At 50.0% G+C, this 12,216-nt stretch overlaps 1 protein-coding gene across 1 annotated transcript in view; it reads left to right on the top strand.

The window, feature by feature from the left end:
• The window catches only part of CPXM2 (carboxypeptidase X, M14 family member 2), a 597,080-nt gene that overhangs the window by 133,226 nt on the left and 451,638 nt on the right, over positions 1-12,216 (top strand). Inside the window, exon 3 of the mRNA XM_069612029.1 lies at positions 5,747-5,856. Coding sequence (XP_069468130.1) covers positions 5,747-5,856 — 110 coding nt within the window. The remainder of the gene's footprint in view (positions 1-5,746; positions 5,857-12,216) is intronic.

Genomic DNA, 12,216 nt, shown 5'->3' with positions numbered 1-12,216 from the left:
TCCACTGATACTTTTTCTGCTCCTGCTGCCGCAGGATGCTATGCTAGGTGTCTCCCTGTTTGCTTGGACTTTTAATATTTTGAAATACGTTGGACTTTACGACTGTGCTCCTTAGTGAGAGTATTTATGCAGAGATTCAGGTACCACTGATTACCTTTTTAGTTTGTGCTTTTGTTTAGAAAAATGATGTCCCGACTATGAACCGAAACATGTTGGGCATGTTCTTGCAGAGTTTAGCGCTCTCCTGTGCTACAATCTGTCTTCATGGAACTATATATGTATAATCTACATTAAAAACAAAGATCTGGTTGTTGTCAATCCTTCTCTGTATATTTGTTTGCCTGCACATTTGAAAGCCTTAGACCAGTGTGGTTCTAGGGGGGACTTCCACCTGGAATTCCTATTGTTTGTATAATACCTGGCCAGTACATGTTTTCACATCTTGCATCATTTCATGTAGTGCACATGTTGAATTCCTTGAGTGCTGCACTGTCCCCCTTTCCCTTTTTATTTTCAAAATGTTTTAGAGACCAACATGGATTTTCACCAGCTATGAAATATCTCATGACTGAGTCAAATTGGAATGTTTTATGATTTAATTCGCCGGAGCAATCCTAAAATCGCAGAATCCTACTGCAAATATGATATGAGAGAAATGTCTTTTATCAGAGGATGAATCAATTCTAAGGTGCCCTTCAGAAAGCTGCCACATTCATTTCTGACGTCATTGCCAAAAGGTAAAAGCGCCCCTAACCTGGACTTAGAGACCAAAGGCAGTGAGGAAGATCGTTAACAAAGGAATCCCAGTGAGAGAAAAAGTGAGGAGAGGCAAGGGGTGTGGGACGTGCATCAGCACTGCACAGCCCACTACTCTGCACGTGCTCATCTCCATGCAGCCTTTTCAAGTGTCCTATGTGAGCGCTGCCACTGCAGCTTGACGAGGGAGATCTGGACTCGACTGTCACTCAATAAGAGTGAACAAAATGCTGCATCCCCATTCCCCATGTTGGGAAGTGCCACAAAGCGATGCTGAACCAGCATAACCTCCCTGGGTCATGCTGACAAACACGTGCATTTCATGCACTTGGGAAACGGCCACCTCGAGTAGACTCAAGAGCGTTTTATTTTCAATGTTTAAGTTAACAGCATTGCCTTTTGAGTACTCTAGAACCCTCGTGTGTATAACAGTTCTGTCTCGCAGCGTCTTCCTGCCACTCACTTGGCGTCACCGCGCTGCAGCACGTCCTACTACAGGTGCACGGATATTTGACTGACTCACCCCTGTCCTTCACAGACTACATTGGTTTCCTCTCCAGGCCAGGATACTGTTCAAGACTGTGTGTATCATGTACAAAGCAGTCACGGGTAACACACCAGCGTACCTGGCGGCTAAGCTCCACATATGTGCTGGCACACGCTCCCCGCGCAGCAAGGGCTTTAATCACAAATCGCCCTGAAAAAGGACCCACAAACAATCCTTTTCTTGTCACACACCTACCCTTTGACCCCACAATTCTCCAATTTTGCTAATCCCTCAAAACATGGCCAAGGACTAATCCCCGTGGGTGTACAGAAGGACAGATAACCAGCTACTGTTAAAGGATACCAGCGCATAGACTGGCACCCACACCGTGTGTGCTGTTCTGGAGCTTGGTCCTTGCTACATGGGAAGACACCCTGCCCAGAGGCGCCTGCTGGGAGAGTCTGTGCAGAGCAGAGGTGCACATGTCTGACCCATTTTGATCTTCTGAGGCACGCTCATTTCCTGCACTGACCCTGTTAGCCACTGCCGGGTCCTGCATGGCACTGGCACTCGAGTGCAGGAAATCTTTTTGACAACAGTAAAATAGTAAAATAGTTTGCTTTCAAGGTTCTTATGAAGTGATAACGAGTGAAATCCCCCCACTGATCACTACTCACCATGTGCTGGTTTAGGTGTCCAGGATCTCTTTGCACCATTTCCCATCTGAAACTCAGCCCTGGTGTGATTAGACTGTGCCCTTCTGGGCTTCCCAGGGTCTCTTGCCTCCCCTATTCCTGTAGACTCCAGCCCTATGTGCATGAATTACCTCTTCTAAGCACTCCAGGACATACCATGAGCCTCTAGTTCCTGATTTCCATGTTCTCGGATCCGCTTCTGGGCTTCCCAGGGTCTCTTGCTTGCCCTATTCCTGTAGACTCCAGTCCTCTGTGCCTGAATGACCTCTTCTAGGCACTCCAGGATATCCCAGGATCCTCTAGTTCCTGATTCCCACGTTCTCTGATCCCCTTCTGGGCTTCCCAGGGTCTCATGCTTCCCCTATTCCTGTAGGCTCCAGTCCTATGTGCTTGAATAACCTCTTCTCAGCAATCCATGATATCCCAGGATCCTCTAGTCCCAGGTTCCCATGTTCTCTGATCCCCTTCTGGGCTTCCCAGGGTCTCATGCTTCTCCTATTCAAGTAGACTCAAGTCCTATGTGCCTGGATGACCTCTTCTAGGCACTCCAGGATATCCCAGGATCCTCTAGTTCCTGATTCTCACGTTCTCTGATCCCCTTCTGGGCTTCCCAGGGTCTCATGCTTCCCTTATTCTTGTAGGCTCCAGTCCTATGTGCTTGAATAACCTCTTCTAGGCACTGCATGATATCCCAGGATCCTCTAATTCCTGGTTCCCACGTTCTCGGATCCCCTTCTGGGCTTCCCAGGGTCTCATGCTTCCCCTATTCCTGTAGACTCCAGTACTATGTGCCTGAATTCCCTCTTCTAGGCACTCCAGGATATCCCAGGATCCTCTAGTTCCTGGTTCCCACGTTCTCTGAACCCCTTCTGTGCTTCCCAGGGTCTCTTTCTTCCCCTATTCCTGTAGACTCCAGTCCTATGTGCCTGAATGACCTCTTCTAGGCACTCCAGGATATCCCAGGATCCTCCAGGTCCTGATTCCCACGTTCTCGGATCCCCTTCTGGGCCTCCCAGGGTCTCAAGCTTCTCCTATTCCTGTAGACTCCAGTCCTATGTGCCTGAATGACCTCTTCTAGGCACTCCAGGATATCCCAGGATCCTCCAGGTCCTGATTCCCACGTTCTCGGATCCCCTTCTGGGCTTCCCAGGGTCTCTTGCTTCCCCTATTTCTGTAGGCTCCAGCTCTAGGTGCTTGAATTACCTCTTCTAGGCACTCCAGGATATCCCAGGATCCTCTCGTTCCTGGTTCCCATTGCTCTCAGCCTGTAGATTCTCATGTTTGCCCTTTTCATCTGCCTGGTTACACTGTTACTTCTCAGGTCTTTAATGTATTGCTTGGTACCCCAGGAAGTTGAAATGTCTGTTCTCCAGCCTTTGGTGTCCCACTACCTCCCATCTTGCCCTGAAGGCCAGCGTCAGGGTCGTTTCATTGCTGCTCGTTACAGCTCTTTGCTCCCATCTTCCTTTCAGCACAGGCCCCATGCGGGTTGATGGATATCCCTCTGAGCCTCACTGTCTGGGTGGTTTGTGGTCCTACAGGTCCCATGCGGGTAGAAGGATACTCCTCTGAGCCTCACTGTCTGGGTGGTTTGTGGTCCTAGAGGCCCCATGCGGGTGGAAGGATACCCCTCTGAGCTTCACTGTCTGGGTGGTTCGTGGTCCTAGAGGCCCCATGCGGGTGGAAGGATACCCCTCTGAGCCTCACTGTCTGGGTGGTTTGTGGTCCTAGAGGCCCCATGCGGGTTGAAGGATACCCCTCTGAGCCTCACTGTCTGGGTGGTTTGTGGTCCTAGAGGCCCCATGCGGGTGGAAGGATACCCCTCTGAGCCTCACTGTCTGGGTGGTTCATGGTCCTACAGGCCCCATGCGGGTGGAAGGATACCCCTCTGAGCCTCACTGTCTGGGCGGTTCGTGGTCCTACAGGGCCCATGCGGGTTGAAGGATTTCCCTCTGAGCCTCACTGTCTGGGTGGTTCATGGTCCTAGAGGCCCCATGCGGGTTGAAGGATTTCCCTCTGAGCCTCACTGTCTGGGTGGTTCATGGTCCTAGAGGCCAAATGCAGGTTGAAGGATATCCCTCTGAGCCTCACTGTCTGGATGGTTCATGGTCCTACAGGCCCCATGCGGGTATAAGGATATCCCTCTGAGCCTCACTGTCTGGGTGGTTTGTGGTCCTACAGGTCCCATGCCGGTAGAACAATATCCCTCTGAGCCTCAATGTCTGGGTGGTTCGTGGTCCTACAGGCCCCATGCGGGTGGAAGGATACCCCTCTGAGCTTCACTGTCTGGGCGGTTCATGGTCCTAGAGGCCCCATGCGGGTTGAAGGATATCCCTCTGAGCCTCACTGTCTGGGTGGTTCATGGTCCTAGAGGCCCCATGCGGGTTGAAGGATATCCCTCTGAGCCTCACTATCTGGATGGTTCATGGTCCTACAGGCCCCATGCGGGTATAAGGATATCCCTCTGAGCCTCACTGTCTGGGTGGTTCGTGGTCCTACAGGTCCCATGCCGGTAGAACGATATCCCTCTGAGCCTCAATGTCTGGGTGGTTCATGGTCCTACAGGCCCCATGCGGGTAGAAGGATACCCCTCTGAGCCTCAGTGTCTGGGTGGTTTGTGGTCCTAGAGGCCCCATGCGGGTGGAAGGATACCACTCTGATCCTCACTGTCTGGGTGGTTCATGGTCCTACAGGCCCCATGCGGGTGGAAGATTACCCCTCTGAGCTTCACTGTCTGGGTGGTTCATGGTCCTAGAGGCCCCATGCGGGTTGAAGGATATCCCTCTGAGCCTCACTGTCTGGGTGGTTCATGGTCCTAGAGGCCAAATGCAGGTTGAAGGATATTCCTCTGAGCCTCACTGTCTGGATGGTTCATGGTCCTACAGGCCCCATGCGGGTATAAGGATATCCCTCTGAGCCTCACTGTCTGGGTGGTTTGTGGTCCTACAGGTCCCATGCCGGTAGAACAATATCCCTCTGAGCCTCAATGTCTGGGTGGTTCGTGGTCCTACAGGCCCCATGCGGGTGGAAGGATACCCCTCTGAGCTTCACTGTCTGGGTGGTTCATGGTCCTAGAGGCCCCATGCGGGTTGAAGGATTTCCCTCTGAGCCTCACTGTCTGGGTGGTTCATGGTCCTAGAGGCCCCATGCGGGTTGAAGGATTTCCCTCTGAGCCTCACTGTCTGGGTGGTTCATGGTCCTAGAGGCCAAATGCAGGTTGAAGGATATCCCTCTGAGCCTCACTGTCTGGATGGTTCATGGTCCTACAGGCCCCATGCGGGTATAAGGATATCCCTCTGAGCCTCACTGTCTGGGTGGTTTGTGGTCCTACAGGTCCCATGCCGGTAGAACAATATCCCTCTGAGCCTCAATGTCTGGGTGGTTCGTGGTCCTACAGGCCCCATGCGGGTGGAAGGATACCCCTCTGAGCTTCACTGTCTGGGTGGTTCATGGTCCTAGAGGCCCCATGCGGGTTGAAGGATATCCCTCTGAGCCTCACTGTCTGGGTGGTTCATGGTCCTAGAGGCCCCATGCGGGTTGAAGGATATCCCTCTGAGCCTCACTGTCTGGATGGTTCATGGTCCTACAGGCCCCATGCGGGTATAAGGATATCCCTCTGAGCCTCACTGTCTGGGTGGTTTGTGGTCCTACAGGTCCCATGCCGGTAGAACGATATCCCTCTGAGCCTCAATGTCTGGGTGGTTCATGTTCCTACAGGCCCCATGCGGGTAGAAGGATACCCCTCAGAGCCTCACTGTCTGGGTGGTTTGTGGTCCTTGTGTCTCATGGCTTCTGTTTTCCTCTGCAGGTTGCCCTCCTCTCGGTCTTGAGACGCTAAAGGTGACTGACTTCCAGCTACATGCTTCGACTGTAAAGCGCTACGGCCTCGGGGCCCATCGAGGGAGGCTGAATATTCAGGTGAGTCGACTCTCTCAGTACTCCATGTAGGATTTGGACCAATAACACATTCAGCCAATCAGTGCTCTCCAGGTCTGGGGCATTAACTGGCCACTTCCAGCCTCTGCGGGTTAATGGCCTGAGTCGCGGGATTTCCACCGTGGCTGTGTGCATCGCTTTGCACTTTGGCAATAGTCTGTTATGCTGCTTATTGAGGAACGTAGTGTGGGTACCACTGTTACACCACAGCACCTGGGTGCCAGATGCCACAAAGGCATCTATTGTGTAGACTGTGGTTGAGGAACAACAGGAGGTTTGGTGTTTCTGTGCTGGAGGAGTTGCATCAGTCCTTGTTTTCATTAAACCGTCTGTAGATGTGGAAATAGAAGAGGGTCAAACCCCCAGCAACAGCGGAAACCAGTGCAGAGTTAGGATGCGCGTGCTTCTTCCCCAATCCTTTATCACAGGTGCGTGATGCGTTGCAAACGAAGAGCGCTTCTTCACCAGCTTCAAAATGCAGAGCCATATGCCGCCACAACCAGAACAATGGCTGCTGATATGTACCCTGTGCTTAGTGTACAGCCGCCTGCATTTCAGCTGCACTAAGAATTGGTAGGTCGATGGCGTGGTCTGGCCCCGCAGCACTGCAGTGGTAGGGTCATGGACGCACAGCATGTCCCAAGATGCCAGCTCACATCCATCTGGGCCCGCTTTCACATTGCTTTTGCCCTTTTCCCATTATTGCTTATAGATTCCTCGCTGCCAAATGTCCCCCATTTCCCTGCTGGCTCCCCACTCCCTTCCATATCTGCTTCCCTCGCTGTGTCCTTCCCCCTATGATTGTAAAGTGCTGCGTTGCTTCCCGGAGCTCGGTCTGCACTCAATAAATCCCCCAATAATAATAATGATAACACAAGATGGCAGGAAATCACTCTCCCATCACGGATTGTGGCTTCTCTGTGAAGCCCTTTATGAAGGACTAGACAACTACCGTTGTGATGATTAGGATTGGCAGCCAAGAATCTTTCCATTCCCATCACCGCTCGGCATGCTTCAGATGCACATGGAAAGCACAGCACCGCTCCTTACTCTATAATGAGTAGGGCTAAATAAAATCTATGCTGTAAAGGTTTCTATATTTCATAATAATGTCCCATATGTGAAGCCAAAACGTGTCACTGGGATGCCCCCTGGCAGTGAGTCTAGGGACCAGGAGCTCTGCGCCGGAGGCATGAAGTGGGCGCCGGTGTCTTACTTTGTGTTAAGTGTTGCCACCCTCTGATTCCTCATCATCGGGCCCCCCTGCTGAGCAGATCCTCTTCACTGCAGTCACATAAGGTTAGATACTTAGTACTGACCATTACCTCAGTGTGAACCTAGTACCGTGCCATTCCTGAACTCATATGATACGTCTTGTGGTGCGATCAGGGGTCCCCTTCTCCGAAACAAACCCTCTTGCTGGAGGGTCTGAAGTAAAGACACGAAGAGCACATTACACACCCTCATTTGTGAGAGTTCCTCACGTCAGCAGGGCCTGGATTCCAAGACCTCTCGAGGGTTTGCAATGTCCATTTGGAAGGGCGTTTGGGCACTAGCCACGCGCATGCTCATTTCACCACAAACTCAGAATAAAGTCAGGAGAAAGTCACTCCTCCCTGAGAGCTGTTGCCATCCGCCACTCCGATCTGTCTAGTCAAAACCTAGGTGCAGCCAACGCCTGGGAGTGATGGTCCTTCCCTCTTCTCTCAACGAACCTCTGGAGCTCCGTCCCCAAACTACTCCTGCACCTGGATGAAAGTCCCTGGAATCCTGGCTCTTCCAATGACCTACGAACACCAGAAACACCTAAGTGCAGAGGACCAGCCTCAATCAACAGACATCCCATTCTTTGAGACACCGACCTCCTTTTAACAGTGAAGCACATGGACATGTGACCACTAAGGTATATGCCTCAGACCTTTTCACATCATAAATACCTGTAATATGGATGGCCTGGCATGAACAACACCCAGAAAAACAAACTTGCAAACGAGCACAAAGACGAAGGGACCCTCTCTGCTTTCTCTCAGCAACATGTCACATGCCTACACATAGCCGCTCAACCAAGGAATTCTGGAGAATGGACACAGTCGGGTGTGGTTTACCTGCAACCTTCATTACATGGAACTTCAACAGTAAGAACCACTCATCTGCATAGACAAAAGCCTCAGAAAGGTGCCATGTCAATCCAGGTTCCGCCCAGCCTTGAAACCCCTATGACAGGTATCCCACTAACCCAGCCACCTCTCCTACCAGCACAAGAGGCCTGCATTTCTCACCACTTTACTAGAGCAAAGTCAACACTTACACACGACAGCAATCTGCCTACAACATAGTTATTAGACACATAGCTCTGCCCTCATGCCTATTTCTTTTCAGAACCACTCACCCCCATTTGCCAGTGGCGAACCAGGTCTGTCAGCGTTGAGTTCAATGAATGAGTGCTGGGCTCCCCCTTGCAGTTAAAACATATACCCAAATGACATCAACAGAAAGCATTTAGCAATGTATCAGCACTCAGGACTCATGCACATCTGACCTGCACATGTCACCGCCTTAGGGTTCCCATCTGCCACTAATAGCCAAGCTCCTAGACCCTTCTCTTCTGGTAGGTTTTAGGGATTTTGGCAGAGGGATATATGTAATTTAGTTTTATTTTATTATCATGGTAAAATAGTGGTAAACTGGACTAGCATTGTTATGACATTACCCTATATGGTGTGACAAGACTCCCCTCTAATACCTGTATTCTATTTAGGGTCAACTTTAAACACAGAACAATGGGCTTTGTACAAGTGGGAACTCGACAGTGCTAACTGTCTCTCCAGTCACTTATCTACAAGACTGGACTACTGTCTTGCACAGATTTGTTCATAAGACACTTTTGATTATGAATGATTCATAAGTCACACATGCATCATATGCTTTTAAACTTACTTGCTAAGGGCACCAACTTTTACCTCCTGTTTACCACCTGTGGTAAAATATGTCACCTATTTTGAAACACTAGGTCTCTTCCCTGTTACTTCACACCCTCTTTGTCATTGAATACACTTAGACACAGAAAACACAACCCCACTGATTCAGTTTTAAAAATGATTCTTTTTTATATGCACTATTGTTGAAAACAGGTTATGTGGTATAAACATTAATACAAAATAGCATCTCTACATTAGATTGCATGACCAGTCGGTATTCATGACAAAAGATCCACAGTTCTTATCTTACCCAGACCTTGGGTCCTGACACAATTGCCAGAATATAGAGTCTAAGAGAAGAAACAAAAACACACCTCACCTCCGGTGTGTGAGGCTTCTGCACTGTTGTCATGGGAAACCCCTATGGACTTGATTATCAGCATGCAGGAGTATCACAAATTCTGCAAACCTCCGCCACCCACAAAGGACACAGTTCAAGGCCCCAGCTTCCTGGAAGATCCTGCATTGCACAATTCTAACCTCTGTCTGCTTCTCTGCTCTTCTGTCAGCTGCACTCACGTTCCTCTCTAAATAAGATCTCCCCCCACCTCTTCTGTCTCCTGAATTTATATGCTAACCCTGTCACTCTAAAACCTGCCCTTTTCCTGATGTATACACATCATCTGAGCTGGTTTCTCTGGAAGCATGCAAACTGGACAGATGACCTATTCACCCTGAAGTGGATCATTTTAAAACGTGAATGTGCACTTCCATTTGCTGTCTGGATTCCAGCCATTTGATATTTGTATTCAGTTTACTGCCTCCTCTGCATATAATGTCACTTACTGCCCCTCATATACAATATCCATACATATCCTCTCCTACATCTGCCACACTGAAGGAGGCAGATATGCAGAAAGCATGGCTTTCTGAGCTTGCCTGTCAGGACAACCCTATCCTCACATCTGGGATTCCTGAGAGGGCAGGATGTTTGGGGGCACCCCATTTGCTGCTACAGGGAGGTGCCTCAGAGGGTTTCCTCAAATGGAGAGACCCTTGACTGAGCTAGTGTTGTGTCCCCAGGAAGCTGGCATCAGAGGGTACACTCTTAGACCTCTTGGCTCTGCCATGGCTGGCATTTATCAACTCCTCTGCTCACATCTCATCTCCAAAGACAACCAGAGCCTCTCAGGATCGAACTAGCCCCCCACTGATATATAGCAAGCCCTGCCATGCAGTGGCCTCACTGAGTGTGTGGCGATGAGGCAATCCTCAGGCTAGACCTGCTCACAAAGTCTTAGGCGCACCCATGTTAGGTTCCAGCACTACAATGACTCTATGCTTGGTTCCAAAGTACAGGGGCCAGGGAATGTGCTTGGCCAACCTAGATAACTATCATAGGGGCTAAATCGGGTCCCAATAGAGTGAGGAGTCTCTGCTACTCTTGACTTTTAATTATTTGCAAGTTGTTTCCAGCTAGCCTGTAGTGACAGCCCTTTCCCTCGGTTGTGTGGAACTCACCTTACTTCTGTCATGCTTCACATGGTGCCCATTGTCCGCATGCCACCTATATCATGTTATTGAGCTCCCAGGTGGTATATCTGAGGGCTTAATTGGACTTTACAGAACTCAGAGGTCACACCTGTGTTTCACTCTAGGCTGTCAAAATGATATAAGTTTGGTAAAAATTGTATTTTAGGGGTATAAGAAGGGGGAGACTATTGTGTCAGGGGAGAATTCAGGACCTGGGGCCCCAGCCTAGAAAGCGTGGTGGCTGAGGGGAGTTGTGCAGGAGGCGGGGATGGAATGCAGGCTTATGCTGACAGATTAAGATTGTATTTAAAGGCATCTGATTGGATGGTGCTCTCCCCTGGATATTAATGTCACGGATCCCCATCATTTACGTCCAGACATAGAATATTAGTTTTACCCCCAGAAAGTGTCTGCGGCAGAAAATCTAAAGAGGCTTTCACCAGACGGCTGCACTACCTACTGGCCAACCCCCAACCTTTCAGTTCCAAGGTTGGCTTGCAGTGCAGAGGGGTTGCATGGCCACATGTTCTGGGGGGCTGTGATACCCAGTGCTGTGTGAGCTCATGACCGTCCCAACCCTGCAGCCTATTTACCAACCGGACTATGTTCCAGCTCCCACCTGCGTGCATTCCATATTCATTCTCCTCATTTGGATTTTCATTTGCAGTCATACATGTCAGGTACAGCTTCTCATGTGCATGCACATCTGGTGCAGCTTCACATGCAGATGCATATCAGGTAGAGCTTCACATCACATGTGCTTTAATGGCAGGCTTTACATGCACATGCACGTCTGGTGCAGCTTCCCATGCAGATGCACGTCTGCTGCAGCTTCACATGCATGTCAGGTACAGGTTTACATGCACATGCACGTCTTGTGCAGCTTCACATGCAGATGCACGTCTGCTGCAGCTTCACATGCATGTCAGGTACAGGTTTACATGCACATGCACGTCTGGTGCAGCTTCACATGCAGATGCACATCAGGAACAGCTTCCCATGCAGATGCACGTCAGGTGCAGCTTCTCATGCACATGCCCATCTGGTGCAGTTTCACATGCACGCCAGGTACAGCTTTACATGCGCATGCACATCAGGTACAGCTTCTCATGCACATGCACGTCTGGTGCAGCTTCACATGCACAAGTGCATCAGGTGCAGCTTCACATGCACGTCAGGTGCAGCTTCTTATGAACATGCATATCTGGTACAGCTTCACATGCGCATCAGGTACAGCTTCTCATGCACATGCATGTCAGGTACAGCTTCACATGCATGTCAGGTACTGCTTCACATGCACGTCAGTTGCAGCTTCAATTGCACATGCACGTCAGGTACAGCTTCACAGGTACAGTTTCACATGCACATGCATGTCAGGTGCAGCTTCACATGCACATCAGGTACAACTTCATATGCATGTCAGGTACAGTTTCACATGCACATGCATTTCAGGTGCAGCTTCTCATGCATGTCAGGTGCAGCTTCACATGCATGTCAGGTACAGCTTCTCATGCACGTCAGGTGCAGCTTCACATGCAAGTCAGGTAGAGCTTCTCATGCACATCTGGTGCAGCTTCACATGCATGTCAGGTACAGCTTCTCATGCACGTCAGGTGCAGCTTCACATGCATGTCAGGTGCAGCTTCAAATGCACGTCAGGTGCAGCTTCTCATGCACATGCATTTCAGGTGCAGCTTCTCATGCATGTCAGGTGCAGCTTCACATACACATCAGGTGCAGCTTCACATGCATGTCAGGTGCAGCGTCACACGCACAAACACGCCAGGTACAGCTTCACTTACACATGCACGTCGGGTACAGCTTCATATGCATGTCAGGTACAGTTTCACATGCACATGCATGTCAGGTGCAGCTTCACATGCATGTCAGG

The sequence above is a fragment of the Ambystoma mexicanum genome, chromosome 8 (assembly GCF_040938575.1).
Source record: "Ambystoma mexicanum isolate Mex_15411 chromosome 8, UKY_AmexF1_1, whole genome shotgun sequence".
NCBI lineage: Eukaryota > Metazoa > Chordata > Amphibia > Caudata > Ambystomatidae > Ambystoma > Ambystoma mexicanum.
Note: the sequence above shows the minus strand (reverse complement) of the source record. Positions and strands in the feature narration are given on the sequence as shown.